Below are 20498 nucleotides of genomic sequence, written 5' to 3'. Positions count from 1 at the left end.
ACCCCATCCACCCATGTGTCATACATGTTTTAATCTTATCTTTCCCAGCTCATGATTTATGGTGAAGCACTTCAGTCCATTTCTCATGATATCACCCATGTGGTGCCTGAGGGAGGGGTGCATTGTATATAGTCCTCTTAGAACTGGTCATGGTTCTCAAGAGAGTGAATTGAAACTGGCTGGCGTGGGTACATGGCTCAGATACCCAGGTCTTCAGGGAATAATCTGCCTCACTGAAATTTTGCACAGTGGGATGGGAAAAGGAAAGAGATATGAGTCCAGAAAAGCTACAGAAAAAGACAATCTTGTTTTTGCTACATTTCCCCCATATCCAGACGAATACATTTTCAAGTGAGAGTTAGCAGCGCTTTCTCATTAGAAAACTTATAATCCACGTTTGTTGATAAGAATGTGCCATGGTGTCCTCTACCCCAAAAATGCCCTTTGAGAAAAAGTACTTCCATAGAATGAGGAAGTCATGCCAGCACAGGTGTAAACCTAACATGCTAAGGCAGCCTAGGAGAAGAGCGGGAGAAAATACACACAGAACATGCCTAAGGGGTGAAAGGTCATAAACACTACCACGAAATCCACACGTGCAGAAAGCCTCAAGCTCCTTTTTAGGAATATGCCTAACAGGACATATCCACACATTGTACTTCAGTGGTTAATATAGAGGAGGGGTGGGCAGTGACCTTACAAAGCCTTCACCTTTTAATTAACAAACATTTGGGTAAACATCTATTGTGTACATATATGGATACATCAGTATGCATGTAAATGAGACATCAAGACATTCCAAGGTTCCAGGGACCACTGTAGAAATATATATGTATATATATATGACTTGTGACTTGTTACTCAGAGAATCAGGAGCCTTCCAACATGGTGTGTGTGTGTGTGTGTATGTGTGTGTGTGTGTGTGTGTGTGTGTGTGTGTGTTCATACATGTGTGTTGGTCTGAGGTTAATGTCAGGTGTCTCCCTCAATCACTTCTGCACCTTATTTTTTGAGAAGAGGCCTCCTAATGAACCTGCAGCTTGCTGAGTCAGCTGGACCAGCTCGCCAGCAAGCCTCAGGGATCCTCTAATTTTTGCCTCCCTAGTGCCCAGGGATGGGGATCAAAACCCAGGCCTTTATGCTTGTGTAGCAAGCGCTTCATGAGCAGAGCCATCTGGTCAACCTCAACATGTGTTTGATTGCAGCCTCCTTCTACCCTGTTACCAAGTCAATGCACTTCTAATTACAGAGGGTGGTATAATGAGATAGCTCGTCACGTATTCATGAGGGAATGAACGTCACCAGCCCCTGAAGGGTCTACTTCCTCACAAAACAGCACCAGGACTAAAGGACTTGCTCAAGCCTTGCTAATCTGGGTGCCTGACTCAGGTCTGGTTTGCAGACTCCACATATTGCAAGCCTGTCTGTCGACGACAGCTTTGTTACCTCCATCGCTGCAGGTCCGGGAGTCTGAGGCGAGGCTGTCCGTGGAGCCCGTGGTGAAGCTGACGTGGGCCCCTCTGAAGGACGGGCTGAGGCTTTCTGCGGAACTCTGGCTCACTTTTTCCAAGTCAGAGCTGCTCTTGTTCATTTTTAACAGGTGCCTGGAGAGGGAACAAACAGTGGACGTGATTCAATTGGTTTCCACTGAGAGACCCTGCTGGTGGTTCACAGGCCTCCCATGCTCTCAAAAGCTGCCCAGCACCAGAAAGTTATACAAAAAATACTTTTGCGGAGCAAGAACAGGGGTTCTTATGAAATCTTATGCACTTGAATGGTGTTTGCTGAGAGGGTCTAGAAGAAGAGTCAATGAATTCAGACAAGCTCCAATGTCCTGCCTTGGGAGGAGCTGGCTTTACATCTGATCCCATCTGCCATTTAAGTCATCTACTATAGTCTGTGAAGTGTGGCTTTGAGAAGAAAAATGCAGCAGCATCCAGTCCACTTCCTAGTGACACACAGATTGAATGGAGAGCTGCAGAAACCTGATGCTTTGGCAGGCCCTAGGCTGAACTGCAAACTAGGGCTAAAACCACGGGCAGTCTTTGTTTGCTGGCGCCCTTCCGCCACAGCTTCAGTGGTCTGCTCCTTGGACCTAAGGAAAAGTTTATTTACATTTTAACCAGACTTCCAGTGAAATGCTTAAACGGAATCAAATTAACCCTCAGCCCAAACTACCCTTTGGCTTCCTACGAGACGGTTAGTTCTATTACTCAGATAGCATGATCGACATATCAGAGATGTGAACACCAACTGTAAGAGCAAAGCCCCTGCCTCAAAACGAGCAGCAGCAGCAGGCAGAGCGTTCAGGTCACTGACCCCCTCCTGCCCTCTTTCTAAGAGCCACAGGACTACTCACTTGTCACCTGACAGTTTCACTGTGAAATGACACAGACCCACAATCAGTCCCCATTTGCCTGAATGGACATTCCTCGATGGCCTCTTCGCCTTACTGTGGTAAGACCCACACTGCAGCATCTGCCGTGGAAAACATTCAACGTGGTATTGATTTAGCAGCAGAACTGCCTTTCTTAGTGTCCACATCCTTAAAGTCAGGAATTGAGAGATGCTTCTTTGTGGTTGGATTCTCTCTGTTTTTATTCGAAAGATTTAGAGGGAGCTTGTTTGCTATCATAGAAAATGCTCTTCAGAAATCATGTCGTTTCCAACCTCAAGACCCATAGTGGCATTTGTTTCAAAGCCTTCAAGTATTTAAAGTGACCGTGACGGTAAAGGTAAGAGTAAATCTTAACGTTTTAGAACCATTGTCAAGATCTGGGACACAAAACAAGACCAACAAGGAAATACAAGAAAATGAAAATGGAGCAAAAGTACAAGGACCTCTTGGTGCTCGGGGAGCAATAGTCTTTATTTAAGCTTCTGGCAAGATTAACCATCTATTTTCTCCATCAGGTGTTTCAGCAGTAGCATTACGGCTTATAGACTGTAATCAGCCTGCAAAGCTCGTGTATTGGAGGCTTCGGCCTTCTGAGTAGCAGAGTATGAAAGTGGGGACTTTGGGAGGTGACTGGATGACCGGGTCTCTGACGTCATGGATGGATTAATCCATTTATAAACTCAGATCTTAATGAGGTTTGGGGAGACAATGGAACACTTAGGAGATGAAGCCTGGTTGGAGGGAGCAGGTCATAGGGGATATGTCCTTGAAAGGTGTGTTTTGTACCTAGTCCTTTTCCCCGTTTGTCTTTCTGTTCCCAGGCTGCCGTGAAGCGAGCAGCGTTGCTCTGTCTCCTAGCACCAACCCTAATGTTCTGCCTTGTCCCAGACCAGGAAACAACGGATCCAAGTCATCACCGACTGAAACCTTTCCTCCTTCAAGTCGGTTTTCTCGAGCATTTAGTCACTGTGATGGAATGCAAACAGAAATGGCTTTCTCAGAAGTCACAAGATGAAGCTTCGACACGGACAACTCCATGAAGGGGAGAGGCTGGCTCCAAAGTGTTTTCTAGATTTGCGCAGTCCCCAGACCTAGACAAACAGGGGCTAGGGAGATGGTTCGGTGGATGGGAGCCAGGTGTAGCTGTGGGAGGCAGAGACTGGTGGATCCTGCCAGCCTGCTGACTATCTAGCCTAGTGAAAGGATGAGCTTCTGTTTCAGTGGGAGACTCTATCTTGAAGGAAGAAGGTAGAAAGGAAGAGAAGATACCTGACTTCCTCAGGCCTTTGCATGACTAAATGGGCACATGTACTGGCAGACACACACACACACACACACACACACACACACAGAGAGAGAGAGAGAGAGAGAGAGAGAGAGAGAGAGAGAGAGAGAGAGAGAGAGAGAGCAGTGGCCGTGCCGGCTTTAATCCCATCACTCGGGAGGCAGAGGCAGGTGAATCTCTGTGAATTAGAGGCCAGCCTGGTCTACAAAGCAATTTCTAGGACAGCCAGGGCTACATGGAGAAGCCCTGTCTCAAAAAAAAAAAAAAAAGAGAGAGAGAGAGAGAGAGAGAGAGAGAGAGAGAGAGAGGTGTGGGGGAGGGAGGAGAGAGGGAGAGGGAGGATCACCAAGGGAGAAACTTGAGCACCCTGATTACTGAGTTGGCACTGTGCCTACTCTACACACTGAGGAAACACTTGATGAGCTGTGTATAAATAAACGAATCTAAGAGGCTCACAAGTTCGCACATATGTGAACACACATATGCACACACATATGCAAGTGTGCCAAATTTAAAAGCAAAGGGAGCTCTTGGGTGCTGGATGCAAGCAAGATTAAGGATGCTGCTTCAGTACAAAGCAGGACAAAGGATGCTTCTATACAAAGCAGGACAAATGATGCTTCATTAGAAAGTAGGACCAACAATGATGCTTCAGTACAAATCAGGACCAAGAATGCTTCAATACAAAACATGAGCTTGTTGTGGGCTCTGACAGACACTTTTTATTTACAATTTATCACCCATTGCTGAATTTTATTGGTATGTCATTTAGAGATTTCATATTTATATTCATTTAGAGGCCAGCCCACAATTTCTCTTTCTTGTCTTTTGTAAAGGTTAAATCCGAAGTACAAAAATGAACTGAGTCATCTTTTTTTCTTTTTCAATTATCTGATGTCATTTTTATAAGGCTTATGTGATTCTTGAAAGGTCACTGGAACTTCCCATAAAGTCACCGAGGCCTTGCAGTGTAAATGGCATCCGTAAAGAGTGAGCTCTGGCAATCATAGGACCAAGATATGAAGCGGGAGTCTCAAGGGACAAATCAGGACCGCAGGGGTCAGAACTTGCTGTGTGACACACGCAGCCCTGGAGAGATGAGAAGATGGTAAGCCAGTCCGAAATATCAAATGGCCAGTTATGACGGGACACGGAAATGCTGTATCTCAGACTGTGCACAAGAGTGATCTTTTTGGTGGTTCAAAAAAAAAAATGGGGAGTATTTAAATCTGTAAGTAGAAGCTATCAAGAAAAATGTTTCTGACCTGACATAAGAAGGTATGACTTAAATAAGAAAAGAAAAGAAAAAGAAATGTAGATGACCGGCTAGATAATTTTCAGGGCTTTAAAATTTCAAACTTCTGGGTGATGGAAGGCATCATACAGGAAATGAAAAAGTGAACCTTGGGGTGAATAAGCGACATTATCTGCAAACCCCACACACCATAAAAGTTGGTATCCAGAATATTCAAAGAAGGCCTGAAGAAAACACCAGTGACTCCATTTTTTAAAAAGGGCAACAGAGGGCAGGAGGATGGCTCAGAGGGTAAGGGTGAGTACAGCCAAGCCTTCCTGGCACTCAGAAGCTGGAAGGACAAAACTGGCTCCCGAAAGTTGTCTTTTGACCTCCACATGTACACCATGGCAAGCACATGACCACACACATGTACTCAATAAGTTTTTAAAATTTTTCTGAGGTGATACAAATGAACAAACAATTTATAAAACAAGGCTTAAGAAGTCAGTCAATGCCAGAAAGGTGGTCAGCTTCACTAAGTAAGAAGACTGCATACCAAACATGCTCTCACTTCATCCAGTAGGATTAGCAATAATGGGCATTGTTTAAAGACGTAGGAGAATGGGAACTTGCTTGCATTGTTTGTGGGACCATAGATTAGTATACAGACATACACACACCACCACCACCACCACCACTTCAATGAATCCTGAAAATTAATCCAATGTAACCCTGTGTGTCCACCTTGAGGCCTACTTATCCATGAGCGAAGTTATTAAAATCACTAGCAGAGAACGGGTGGCTGAATCATTCTAGTGGTTACAAATTTTACTAGCCAATGGTTCATTTCAACCAAGTAAAAATGACCAGAAAATATGCACCGTGAGCCTTTGTGAAATATGCTTTGTATAACTTTTGTTTCAGGTTTGTGTTTACGTGTGTTAGATGAAAATATTAAATATTCTCTATGTGGTCCTTGGCTTTCACAAAAGCTACTCTAGAATTCAGATCAACAGACAGTTTTCCTTGAACAGCAAGGCAGAGAGTGCTTGAGGCTCCAGGACCATATGGACTGTAACTGCTCAACTCTGCTGGGATGGCAGGAAAACAGCCACAGCCACTCAACATGAGTGCAGGTGCTCTCTAATAAAGCTTTCTTTACAGAAGGCTGAAGGTATGCAACAGTTACCGACTCCTGTTCTAGAGGAGCCTTCTCGAGCAGAAATATAATGCGGACTATACACGTAATTTGAATTTTTCTAGCAGTTACATTTCAAAATATAAAAGATCAGTGCTACCAACTTTAGTATTGTATTTCAGTGTAACGAACCAAAGGACTGCCATTTCAACAGGGAATCACACTTTTTTCTTTTTCTTTTGACAAGATCTCATACAGCTCTTCTTGGCCTGGCACTTCCATATGGCCCACCCTGGCATCAGATTCTTGGCAATCCTCCTGCCTCAGTCTCCCCAGTGCTGAAATTACAAGCATGCAACCACCATACCCCGTTAATACAAAAAAAAATTTGTTGTTGTTTTTTGTTTGTTTGTTTGTTTTTTGAGACAGGGTTTCTCTGTGTAGCTTTGCGCCTTTCCTGGATCTCGCTCTGTAGACCAGGCCTGCCTCTGCCTCCTCAGTGCTGGGATTAAAGGCGTGCGCCACCACTGCCCGGCCAAGAAAAATTTTTTTTTTTTTTTTTTTGGTTTTTCGAGACAGGGTTTCTCTGTGTAGCTTTGCGCCTTTCCTGGGACTCACTTGGTAGCCCAGGCTGGCCTCGAACTCACAGAGATCCGCCTGGCTCTGCCTCCCGAGTGCTGGGATTAAAGGCGTGCGCCACCACCGCCCGGCCGAAAATTTTTTTAATGAGTCACTTTAAGATCTTTTTTCACTCTACCTCTTCCAAATCTTCCATATATTTTATATTTCTGGCACACTGGACGTGCTAACTACACTTTAAACTAGCAGCCACCATACTATAGAGTGTCTACTTAGAGAAACTCTCGTTCATGTACAGGAATGTTCAGGACAGACAGAACTCTCCATCAATAAAGGAACACAAAAATTGCGGTACAGCCTTAAAATGCTAAAAATTGAAAGCAGTTCATATAAAGGTGCAAGTGCAATGTGATACCATCTATAGGCTTTAAAAATACATAATGATAGATTTATTCTTCAAAGTCATCTAATAAAATATAAATGATGCTTGTTGGCTTTAACTGTGCTCACTGTCAATGGTGTGTGGGACTGTGGGAGTCCAGCTCCCACCTTTCCCACCTATTCTACGGTTCTTAGGAGGAGGAGAGAAGGATAAGAAAATATCAGATAGAAAGAGAGACCTAGACGATGAGAAGAAAGAAACACAGGATAGCTTCAAGAGGGCCTGGATCAATACCCAACAGCCTCGAAGGTCTCTTCAAAAGGCTTTTTATGACATGCTAAGGGAAGAGGCAAAAGACCTCCCCCTTGCAAGATCAAAGCACATCACACAGCCAAGTGCAGACCCTTCCAAACCTGCTATCCATGCCCGTGGTCAAATCATCCCATTATGCACTTCTGCTGGGTAAAGCAAGCTCAGATTCTCAGACCCTGAGTAATTTGGGCCTCCACACAACGCAAAGTTGAAGTGGGAATTGGATGGGGAGGACTCTTTTATGGCATCAGTCAAGTTTTACTAAGATAAACCTCGGGCTGAGGGAGCAGGCCAGTGGTATAGCATGTACTTTATGTACTCCAGGTCCTGGGTTCCACCCCAACACCTCACAAGTAAACAAAACAAATGAAAAACTAAAAACAGCAAAATGTTAATATTTGAAAAATCTTAGGGAAGACACCTGAGTATCAGTTAAATTATTACTTGAATTTCACTGTATGTGTAAAATATATGGTACATGGAAAATAAATAGGTCTCCTTCGGGTAGTGGGAGGGGACAGGATCCGCTAGAGCCTGAATGGAAGGCAAGGACCTGCTATGGCCTGGAAGAGCATCATCCATCCAACTCCCTAAGGAAACCATAGGCTCAGTGATTATTGGCTCCCCCTCAAGAGAGTCTACAGATGGAAGGTGCTGCTTCTCAGATCTTAGTCCTTCTGAATCTGGCCCATATAATGGAGAAGGCATCTCTTTAGAGTCTCACCCAGTGGACACAGTGCACATCCTTTTTTTGTCCGTGGTTTCAGGGTAAATTCTCAGTGTATGCGTGTATGAACACGTGGGGAAGGACCGAGGTACCCAACAGGAGCCTGGGCAAGCGTTCCAATCTGAGGCACAGGCAGAATTTGTGGCTTCTGAAGATCAGAATACTTCTTCCTACCGGTCAATCTCATGCAGTCGGATTCCCATAGGTAATTCAAAATTCAAGAGGCCTTGGGAGTGCTTGGGTATACGTGAGGACATACTGTCTGATATACACTGCGGGGGAGGACCCATTTAAAGAGACAAAACAGTAAAATGTTAGGAAGGGTCGGGGGTGCACCGGGTAAAGCACCTGCCTACGTATACGAGGCCCTGGGTTACATCCTCACTGCCACTGAATCATATAACCAGCAGCCCAATCTCCGAAGCGATGACTCTCAGCAGGAACAGCTTCCCCCTTGGAAACCTGGGCCATCTGCCACTCTCTTTGAGGATTGCCACTCTAATCAGGGAAGGAGCCAAACCACATCAAATTTCAAAATGAAAGGCAAGCTTGCCATCAAAGCCCAGGCTTACAATCAAGATGGTTTTGATTCTTCAGTCTGTGTGTGCAGTAGACTTCTTAAGACTGCCTGAGAAGGGCTTAAAATCCCAAAGGTGGCCTCTGCACCTCCAAGGAGCGTTCTGTCAGATGTAAGGCCAAGTGACAACAGGAGAAAGCTAACGATGCACAACAAGGCTATACGCATGACGATAATTCAGTTTGTTTTGTTGCTCACAAAGCCCGTGCCACCCCCCTATAAAATGCAATCTGACATCCTATGACCGGAGGAAGTAACTTCAATGGGCAAAACCCACATACACTGGTCTTTTCTCTTTGGTGGGGAAATAGATCCCATGATATCGGCTCCGTCCTGTGACACATGACCTATTCTTGCTCAGACTTCCTTTCCCGCCTCCCACTGTTGATTGTGTGCAGGGTCACAGGAGATCTGTGTGAAACACACCGCTCCGTGGCGCAGCGCCTTTCTATATACACCTCACTCTGCAGCTGCTACCGGGTGCTTTTAGAACGGCTTTTCCCTCCATTGTCCTGAGAGAGTGAAGTTTTGTAAGCGTGCCTCTCTAGGCTACACTGGAAGAGAGATGGGGTGGGGGTGGGGTGGGGCGGAGGGGGTGGGTGTCAGCCGGAAGAACCATCCGCCAGACTTCCTCATTCATAGGAACAAGCCTCATCTAAAAATACCCCCAGGGCCTCCAGAATGAGAGCTTTCGGAATGGCTGCAACCCTTCACCGAGGCCATGTGCCAGTGTCCGGCATGAAACCACATGTCCAGTTGTTTCACATGGCTGCTAGAAGCCGCTGGTGACAGCGCAGCTGACGTGTGACCGATGCAAACTGTCATTCTCTCCCTCGGCTGGCTTTAGTTTAGCTCCCATACACTTAGAGAAGAGCTTCCTGCCTCTGTCGCTAAAGATCTGAAAACACAAGCATCCCCTGGGTTGGGAGTTTGAAGCGAACTCTTTGAATTTTGATAAACACACCGCCAAGTGTTGGAATCGATCACATCTACTAATAAGTTTAATGATAACACGGAGAAGACCTAATGAAAAAACCCCTAAAGACTAGCATTCACATTCCAGAAGTGGAAACCACTAAACATTTCTACACACCTTTTGAAATCGCTAAGCAGAGGTCAAGCATTTCAGATTTGAACGGTCGGCGAACGCCTCTATGAACAACGAACAGTTCTTACCATCCTAGCCTCCAGCTCCAGTGCTGTCCTCATCAGGGTGGCCTCATAAGCCCCGTGACTGGCCAGCCAGTGACGTTGGGGTTGCATGGAGCAACCTGTGAGGTGAAGAAGGGCCAGCTCCAGAGGTGGTCCAGAGTGCTGTGATACACTGCTGTGGTCCCCAGCTCCGGGCTCTCTGCTTCCCTCAGTTCCTCTCTGACTTTTCTATAAAATGCACTTCCTGCAGGAGCACAGGAAAGCAGGGACGGCTCTGCCGCTGACCCGCGCCTTTAATCACCAATTGTCTCATTGGGCTGGCTCTAAAAATACATCGCGTTTCTCTACTTACTTTCTAGTACTGAGCCTCTCTCTCCGAAAGTTTATTAAGTGATTCACATTTGCTTGATGACTAGGAACACCTCTTTTTGAACTTCTCTCAGATGCCTGTGTTAATTGCGACACGTCCTCCTTGCTGTCTATCTGCAGTAGCAGGGATCCTGGGATCCCTGACATTACATACACATCGTCTGCCCTGTGCTGAGTGTTCTGTTAGGAGCCGGAGGAGGCAATAGTGAGCGGAACTAACACAATCCTGGCGCTGCAGACCTGCAAACGGACCGGGAAATACTTTTTTAAGCTCTTTTAGGAAGAAGGCAAGCTACGTCTTCAGAAAGTCTTGCAATCCCAGCTCAAACTCTTTCAGAACAATGCTATCATTGCGACAGATAAATGTTGAGTCCTACACAGAGTGCCCACAGGGATACTTTATCTTGCTTGCCATATTTTTGTCACTTGTTTGTGATTAAAAAAGAAAATCACAGGCTTTCTTTAACAATCTCGTTTTGAAACAGTCTCCTCTAGCATCTGCATACACATTAAAAAACCCACCGGGGGAAGAGCCTGGTAGGTGGTACAAGTCTGTAACCACAGTACTGGGCAGGGGTGGGTGGAAGCAAGTGGATCCCAGAGCTTGAAGGTCATCTAGACCAGTGGTCCTCAACCTTCCTAACAGTTCCTCATGCTGTGGTGACCCCCAACCATAAAATTATTTTGTTGCTAGTTCATAACTGTAATTTTGCTACTGATATGAACTGTAATATAAATATCCAAGACGCAGGATATCGAATATGGGCCGAGGTTGAGAAATGCTGATCTAGCCGAATGGATAATGTGGTGGTTTTAATGCAAATGTCCCCTGACCTGCTCATCTTTTTGAACACTTGATCCTCATGTGGTGAAGCTGTTTGGGAAGGTTTGGAAGGTGTGGCCTTCTTTGAAGAAGTATATCACTGGCAGGAGAATCTGAGAGTTTAAATACTCGTGCCATTTCCGGTTAGCTCTGTTAGATTTCTCTGCCACATGCTTGTGGTTCAAGGTGAGAGTCCTTGGCTGTTGCTCCTGCCATCAAACCTGATGTCCCCTGCTTCCACAACTGCCATTATGAACTCGAACCCTCTGGAACCAGAAGCTAAAATAAACTCCTTTTCGGTAAGTTGCCTTGGTCATGGTGTTTTAACATAGCAACAGAAAAGTAGTTAATACAGTAAGTAAGCACTAGGTTCAGTGAGGAGCTGTCTTAAAATAATAATAATAATAATAATAATAATAATAATAATAATAATAATAATAATTGGAGAGTGAAGGAGGAAGACTCCTAGTATTGACCCATGGCCTCCTGCACACATGCACATATGCACACACACACACACACACACACACACACACACACACACACACACCACACACACACACACATATCCCCATCTTCCCCCCTTCCCAACACCCATACAAATGTTGTGGGATATATGTTCACTGTGTGAATGTCTCTTGCTGTGATTGGTGTAATAAAAATCTGAATGGTCATAGCTAGGCAGGAGGTATAGGCGGGACTTCAAGTGAGAAAAAGGAAGAGGAGCAGGAATCTAGGCACACAGGAGAAGCCAGGAGACTGGAGAGGAAACAGGAGGTGCAAGATGGAAGAGAGGTAACACCAGGTGATAGAATGTAGATGAATAGAAATAGGTTAATTTAAGTTATAAGGCCTAGTTAGGAACAAGCCTAAGTTATAGGCTGAGCTTTCATAATTAGTAAGAAGTCTCCATGCCATGATTTGTGAGCTGGCAGCCCAAAGAAAAAAAATCTAACTACATTTGGCACTCCAATGCGTGGCATGGCCACGTGGGCAGAGAAGTCACACCAGCGGGCTCCAGAGTTGGTACTGTGAGCACTCACAACAGTCAGCCGCTGCTCGTGGAGACTCCAGAAAGTAGGCTCAGCAACTTCCAGGGCTGGGGCAGTAAATGAGGCTCCCTCCCAGACCCACTGGCCTGAGGCTAGGCTCTCAGGGAACTGAGGGGAGGGGAGCCAGCCACCAGAGCCGAGCATCAAAGGGCCTGGCCACTGCCTAGCAATTTAAGTTTGGGCTCATGTGGTCAGAGAATGCTGTGGGCACTTGCTAAAATCAGGTCCAGGCTAAAAAAACCCAAAAATCTCTAAATAGGTACAGAATTCGTTTAAAATGTGCTTAAATGGTAAAGTTAAAAAAAAATGGATACAGATGGTCATAGGAAAAAATAGTTTAAAAATAATAAAATAAAGTCTTTAAAGAAAGAACAGGCCGGGCGGTAGTGGCGCACGCCTTTAATCCCAGCACTCGGGAGGCAGAGCCAGGCGGATCTCTGTGAGTTCGAGGCCAGCCTGGGCTACCAAGTGAGTTCCAGGAAAGGCGCAAAGCTACACAGAGAAACCCTGTCTCGAAAAATCAAAAAAAAAAAAGAAAGAACAAAGTAATATTAAAAAAAAAAAAAAAAAAACCAATAAGCCATGTAAGGATGCGAAATACCCAGGACATTTGGATCCTGCATGTGGCTTTGTTGATTTTGAATTTTTTGAATGCTGATGGATGAATGACAGCTGCACAGAGACAATGGGTTAAAGAAGGGGCTGCTGAATTCAACCAGCTTATAAAAGCTTATAAAACCTTAGAGATGCCTTGGCTTCAAAACGGAAGTCAGGAAATGTGTTAAGTTGAGGGAGAGGTTATGCCTTTGTTTCCAGAGGAAACGAACAGCTATGGATTCCTTCAAAGTGAATAGAGATCAGATTTGACTAGGGGAGATGTCCTGAGGATCTTGGCTACAGACATGAGGGAGAAAGACAAAAAAGACTACAAGACAGGTGACGTGTATGCTGATCCCTCTGCATGGGAATAGCTCTGAGACTGGATAAGACATGATAAATCTTGTTGGCTACAGAGCTTTCTTGACTTTTTATTACATGCCATTCTTTCATATGGCGCAGATAGAGGTTTGGTTATACAGTCCAAACATAACACTGACAGATGCCTTTTACTTGCTCAAACAGAAAACAGAAAAACATCTTTACTTGACTTGTGTCCACTGCACATTCCATACAGTGTTAATGCAGATATATATGTTATCTTTAAAAGTTTGTGTTTTCGGAAAAAAAAGGACCAGACACCAATAAAGACAAGTATCCCAGGTTCAGCTTCTCAGACTACCTCTGTTGCAGATTTCTCAAAATTCTTCATCCAAAACAACTTCAAAACTGCTAGCTGAGATGGTCCAGCCTCAAAGACTATCTAGCCAAGAATTCAGAAAAGCTCTATACTTTCCCACCACACAGACACTAAATAAAAAATACAGCCAGCTCTCTCAGGACTTGACCATTATTTCAATTTTCTCATGGTCCCCTAGAGATGCTGTCACTCCCAGACAACAGGAAGCAGGCTAGAAAACACAATGCCCACGTTCTCAAGACGTGGGTTGGATGGGTTTTGGAGATTCAATGGATTATGGATGTTTATCATTATTTAGTGGGGTTGTTTGCAAGTTGTTGATCATGGTCAGGGAAAAAAACTGAACAAAGGAGATTAGATTCAGGGATCTCTTTATGAAGAGAAAAAGGGGGATATAGTATAAAAATGATAGGATGAAAGGGTAGATTATTGAATCTACTTTTTTTTTTTTTCCGAGACAGGGTTTCTCTGTGTAGCTTTGCGCCTTTCCTGGGACTCACTTGGTAGCCCAGGCTGGCCTCGAACTCACAGAGATCCGCCTGGCTCTGCCTCCCGAGTGCTGGGATTAAAGGCGTGCGCCACCACCGCCTGGCCCTGAATCTACTTTTAGGCTAAAAAAGAACTACTAGTCTCAAATATTTTACATTGGTATGGATTCTAGTATATTGATACAAATTTAAGGTTATTTTTGTTAGAACATACTTGATATATGTTTTTACTCTTTTTTAAGGTATTTTTGTATATTGATACAAATTTAAGGTTATTTTTGTTATCCTGTATATATGTTTCTACTCTTAAGGTATTATACCTATGCAGCTCATTTAAAAATGTAATGCTAAGTTCTAGTCCTTAAAAGCTATTTAGGATAATAAAGAAAGACAGGTTAATAGTTAGTCATCTGTAACAATCAAACTTATAGTCATGTTAGGTATATTTTCAAGGTCAAACAGAGATATATTTTAAATAGATAGATGGTCTTCAAACACTTCAAAGACCTACAGAATATGGCATTTAAAATGTTTTAATAACATAAGGCTTTTCATGCCAGTGAGACACATTTGCTCCTGGCAGCGGCAATTTACTTCAAAAGAGGATGATGGACATCGAGGAACCTCCATATGGAATTTGCTTTCAATGTGGCAAGGCTAGCCATTTGGGCAAGAATCTGCCTTTGTCTCAACTGCTGACAGTATACTGTTCAAACTGGACAAGCAGGACATAAAAGAAAGCAACTGCCAAACTTTACCAAGACAAGATAGGACAGTCCTTCAAAATTCCTGCTTTGCAAAAAAGTCTGTCAGATATTCTAGGCCTGTAGGCCGAAGATAGATGCCCCAACATTGCAGAGGCACCTTGAGCCAGCTGTTTCTTTCATTTCTACAGTTTTGGAAGCTGCTTGCTCTGCACTTCCTGTTTACTCAGATGATGTTATATCCTTCTTGGGTCTTTGATAGAGTTGAAGACTAGATAGTTACAGTTACAGTTTTCCTTGTTACCAAATTCAAAAAAGAAACTTACATAAGAGATGTAAAGTTTATGAGGTTAAGAAATGTAAAAACTTAAGCTGTTTATCTAAAAAGATGTTTTAAGATCTAAAAATATATTTTTAGGATGGTAATATATGTTATGATAGAAAATGGTTTAGGCATAAAGCTTTAGACTCACTAAGATAGGATAGATACCATAGTACTTTCTCCAAACTTGCAAAATACATATGGACTAAACATTGTGAATGTAATTCTTACTTGATAATTGTTTTCACTATGTTAGAATTAAAAAAACTTCCCTTTTTTAGACAAAAAGGGGGAAATGTGGGATATTTGTACACTGTGTGAAGTGTATTACTGTGATTGGTGTAATAAAAAGCTGAACAGGTAATAAATAGCTAGGCAGGAGGTATAGGCGGGACTTCCAGGTAGAGAGAGAGGAAGAGAAGGAGGTATCTAGGTGGCAGGAGAAACCAGGAGACACGAAGAGGAAACAGGAGGTGCAAGACAGAAGAGAGGAAACACCGTGTAGATTAATAGAAATGGGTTAATTTAAGTTATAAGAGCTAGTTAGGAAAAAGCCTAAGCTATAGGCCAAGCTTTCATAATTAATAAGAAGTCTACCATGTCATTATTTGTAAACTTGCAGCCCAAAGAAGAATCCAACCACATACAAACACTCCTCCACACACACTAAGAGGAACACCATCTGGGTCAACACACAACTACTTTCCCTTATAGATCCTTTGCTCAAACAAAATTCCTCTTCGGCTCGACACCAAAGTGCCCAGCATTTCCTTTCCCTCTCCCTGTCCAGGCAGAGAGGAACTCCCCCACTCTCCCCTTCCAGCCTTCCTCCCTTAGGTGAGCACTGGCCTCACTTACCTGCGAATTCCTCCCCTGCTCCAGTCTTCTCTGGCAACCCCTCTCTCTCTGGAACTCACACTGAACCGAGTGAATCATCTCCCTGGGCCTATCTGTATAAATCTGGCTGAACTATTCTAATTGTTTCACGGGAAGCAAGGTTCTTACCACCCCCAAACCAGGCGCTGGTCACAGAGCTGTGTCACACGCAGGACATGCTGGGACACAGAGTGATTATTAAGTACTTCTTGATTCAGATAACTGCCTCTGTTTCAAGATCTCCCTGGCCATCTGGGAGAAGAAATGCTCTCCTTAAGAAAGAATTGGCCTTGCTTGGCAAAACCTGCAAGAGGCAGGAATCCTGAGCAACTTGTGATTGAGTGAGAAACTTCCTCTTATCTACAAAATATAATGGTCTAAAAATAGCCTACACCTCAATACATTGTATGGTCTTTTTGCAGAATATAGAATTAAAGCTGGCATGAAAGAATTTATTATTATTATTTTTTTGTCTGTTTTGTTTATTTTTGAGACAGGGTTTCTCTGTGTAGCCCCGGCTGTCCTGGAACTTACTCTGTAGACCAGGCTGGCCTAGAACTCAGATCCACCTGCTTCTGCATCTGCTTCTGGGATTAAAGGCAGGAGGCACCACTCCCAGGCTCCTTTTTTTTTTCTTTTGTTTAGAGACAAGCTCTCACGTGTTCCAAGCGGGCTTTCAACATGAGAGATCTAACGATGACGAGCCCGAACTTCTGAGTATCTGCCCTTTCCACGCTGTTCGGTGACGATGTTCTCAGAGTTATTTTGCAAGTGTCTCAGTACCACCTGAGAAGACTAAACGGAACAGGCTGCTCTGGGGAACTTTCCCCTCTCACTTATTTGCATGTGTAAGTTTAGAAGACCAGTTTCATCTGTGGTCAGACGAAGTCTCTGGTGCACACAACGCAGGCTTGTTCATTTGCGTGTGCAACCAATGCCTCTCCATTCTGATGAGATTTTACAGCCTTTAAAGCCCCTTTGGCTCAATTTTGCATTTAGTGCAAACCATGTAAAAGTCAGAATAAATCTTTTACATAAAATAGAAATGGAGATAAAGCCATAATTAATTCGAGAGAAACTGTGGCAGTGTAAAATGTATATTTAATCTTTGTCCTGGTGTCCTTGACACACAACTCCTGAAATTCTTAGACTCTCCAAAATGGTATCTTTTTATGTACTAATGAGTTGGCTGGTGGCTGACAGCATCTGGAGGAGTCATAGGGTGGAAACTGGTCACAGGAAGGATGACCATGGCAGGATTAGAGGGTTGGGACTTTGAGCCCCACTTCCCAAGCTCCAGCGAATGGAGAAGGCTGAAGGTTAAATTAATCACTAATGGGGAATGCTTAAATCAATCATGCCTGCATCATAAATCCAAGGGGCGGGGCTAAAGTCCCTTCTGGGGAACTGAAGACATCTGTTTCCTGGGAGTGGTCCACCAGAAAGGACACAGAAGCTCTATACCCCAGCCATGTCCCTTGACCTATTTGCACTCCACCTGGTATTCATCAGAAGCCTTTGGAAGATCTTTCTAATAAACCTGTAAATGGATCGATTTCCTGAGTTGCTCTAGCAGATCAATCAAGGCTAGGGGAGGAATTGTGGGAGCCCAATTTACAGCTCAGTCAGAAGCACAGGTCAAACAACTCAGGGCTTGTCATTGGGATCTGAAAGAGGACAGAGGCAAACAGGGACTAAGACCTTAGACCACAGAACCTGACAATGTCTCCAGGCAGGAAGCGACAGGACGGGACTGAAGTAGAACACACCTTGCTACCGTTCTCTGTATAACTGACTGCCTGATGTGTACGGAAAGGACCCCTATATTTGATTAGAGATGTCTTCTGTGTGTATTGCTGAGTGAGTGTATTGGACCAAGCGAGACTGGTTTTTCCTGTTGTTATACTTTGCATCTGGAATATCACCCACAGAATCAATGTCCCCCACAAACTCATAAGCTGACAGTCCCCAGCACAACCATGTGCAGAGATGGCACCTTTAAGAGATTGGGCTACAGGGCTCTGACCTCCTTGGAGTGTTAACTCACTCGCGGGTAGGTCCTTCACCTGAGACATTACTGTGAGACACTGGAAAGTTTAGCAGATGTCGCCTAAAGGATGTGTTTGTTCGCAGCCCCTTCCTCACCATCGCTCTGCTTCCTGGCTGACGGGAGGTGAGCAGGCTCCTCTGCGGTGACATTCTGAATTGCCTCAAGCCCAAAGTAAAGGAGTTAGCTGACCATCTTCACTGTCTTCTGACCCATGAGCCAAAATGAATCCTCCCTCCACGGAAGTTCATTGACAGTAAGCTGGCTAGCATATCGATAGTCTCAGAAAACACACACACACACACACACACACACACACACACACACACACACACACACACACACACACAGTGTTAGGGTTCCTAGTTGCTTTTAGTCAAAAATAAAAAGGCTGAAGTTTGTCAACAGAAACAGGTATCTGCCCTAATTCTACATTTTGCTGCTAAAAGACACTCCATTTGTTAAAGACGGATCATTGGGGTTTTCAAGAAGCAGTCTCGTGTTTATGTCACGAATATATGCTTTCTCATAGATGTGTTGGGCTGCCAGGTTCAGGGGTGAGATGGCAGATACCCGGAACTTCCTGGGATGAGATTTCAGCAAAGGCTGAAGACGGAGACGAAGCAGTTGAGGAATAAGTGGCAAGCGCAGAAGAACTCAGCAGTTAGACTCCAGACTCCATTGCCCAACCCATGACCCTTCATCTCCAATACAACCCTCTAAAAACACGCGTTCCAGCTTACAGCCTGGAAAGTCTGTAGGGAAGAAGGAAGCTTTACCCTTCTGTTCACACAAGAGGGGTGGCTGGGGAGAGGGGATGAAAGCAGGGACAAGCTAAGCCACTGCCAGTCACAGAAGGGTACGCCCATGACCTGTCCTGTACATAGGCAGGACCCTCAGGAGCCTGTGGGAGAACAGCCATCCAAGCCATTGATTAACCTCCTGAATGGGTTTCCAGATCACCTTAGAGGCCACTGGTGTGGCAGCTTAGCCAGAACACGAGGATTTCCCAAGATTACTGGCTGTGTCTTGGGAAAAAAATGTACTTGGTTTCTGTGTTTCACCTTCCAATGTATAATGTAAATCATGAACGTTTGTCTCTAAGGATGCTGGGAAGGTTCTGGGATTAGCATTTACCAAGTACTCCAAATAATACCGTGCCCATAGAAAGTGCTCATTAGATGGACAGACAGACAGAGGAATGGATGATAGGATGGACAAATGGAGAGGTAACAGCGGTGACTTCATCAGCATCTAGTAAATCAAGCAGTATCCTTATCACTACCAAGTCAGAAGGGCTAGAGGGTTCACTCCGCCTTTATGCTTCTGTTTTCATTATGGCATTTTAGGGAGCCTAAAGTGGGAGGGGGGCAGGGAAGGGAGAATAACCAAGATGATGCTTTGAGGCACACTTTATTCTAAACTCACCAGGAAAAGTTGATTTGTTCATCCTTCAGACCTCGTTTTGAATCTGCGTGTTAAACATTTGGATCATTTAGAGCATCGCTCCAGATGCAGATGCCAACACAGCCCCCAGCCAATCAAATTACTCAACTCATTGCCCCCAGCCAATCAGGTTACTTGACTCACTGTCTGGCTTTTAGTAGAGGAAAACGTAGGAAAAGAACAGCCCTGATTATATTATCCTATCATTTGCAGAAGAGAATCTCCTTCGAATACCTCAGGCTCCCTAGGACAAAATCTTCCTCTTCATGTCTCGTCTTCATGAGACAGCAAATATTTCTGGAGGCTGATTCAACCAAGTCAGTGGTGACCTCTTCTCACTCTGTGAGTCACTGGTTGTAGTCTTTATCTATATTTATAACAATCCACCCATGAAGATTACGTAGGCCCAATGGTAATAGTTTTGTTTCTAAGCTATTGGTTTTGGTGAGTCTGGTTTCAGAATTCTCATCCTCTTGTTCTTGGTTGACAAACAGTTCAAGTCCACTTTCCAGATGATGCACCCGTACCCCACTATTTGTCTTTAGAAATCAGTGTATATTTACAGTAGACCCCACTTCTACCCGCCTTGCTTGGAAGGAAGCTGATAGGATGAACTCTTCCCCGTCTTCATGCTGCTCCAGTCTGTTAGCCAAGAAGGATCAGAACACTCACGGGCTCTTTTCACACTCCCTGGTCAGCTCCTCAACACTCTTTCCTCAATGACTCCACTTCCCTACCCTCAGCCTCGGCTCCAACCTCCTCAGTCTGTATGACTCCAAACACCTGCCATCCTTGCTTTTGCCTATTTCTTTTCTAGAAAAATGTACAGGCGTGAATCTAAGGCCACAATTAATTCATGCTAGTTCCCCCCAGAAACTGGAGATTTCATCCTAAGATTGACAGGAACTTTGGAGCCACAACAAATAGATGAAATAATCTTGTCAAAATACTGGAAATCTCAGGTTTGTCAATTTAAAAAGTTATCACCAAACTGTGGTAATCAAGAGTGTGGAACTTATTTGAACACATTGTTCAGACAATATTTGTCAAGGTGGCAAGACCATTTGATGGAAAAGGACAGTCTTTCCAATGAGTGGTGTTAGATTAGAACACTGGATGGATTTGAACCCTAACCAATGAAAACTAACCCAATGTGGATCAAAGACCTAAATGTAAAGCCTTAAGAATTCACATCATTAGAAGGAAATAGGACCAGAGCTTCAGGACACTGCATTTGGCAATGAGTTCTGGAAATTGAACCAAGGGATGCACAAAGACAATGATAAA

The 20498-nt window shown here is 44.2% G+C and overlaps 1 protein-coding gene across 4 annotated transcripts in view; it reads right to left on the bottom strand.

Moving 5' to 3' along the window:
- Positions 1-20498, bottom strand: part of Prag1 (PEAK1 related, kinase-activating pseudokinase 1) — a 60776-nt gene that overhangs the window by 17775 nt on the left and 22503 nt on the right. For all 4 annotated transcript variants that reach the window (XM_052752037.1, XM_052752034.1, XM_052752036.1 and 1 more), the window contains exon 4: positions 1447-1604. In XM_052752037.1, the coding sequence (XP_052607997.1) occupies positions 1447-1604 (158 nt within the window). The remainder of the gene's footprint in view (positions 1-1446; positions 1605-20498) is intronic.

The sequence above is a fragment of the Peromyscus californicus genome, unplaced genomic scaffold (genome assembly GCF_007827085.1).
Source record: "Peromyscus californicus insignis strain IS unplaced genomic scaffold, ASM782708v3 Scaffold_23__1_contigs__length_62951481, whole genome shotgun sequence".
NCBI classification, from domain to species: domain Eukaryota; kingdom Metazoa; phylum Chordata; class Mammalia; order Rodentia; family Cricetidae; genus Peromyscus; species Peromyscus californicus.
The sequence above is the reverse complement of the archived record's forward strand: the minus strand, read 5'-3'. Positions and strand labels throughout refer to the sequence as shown.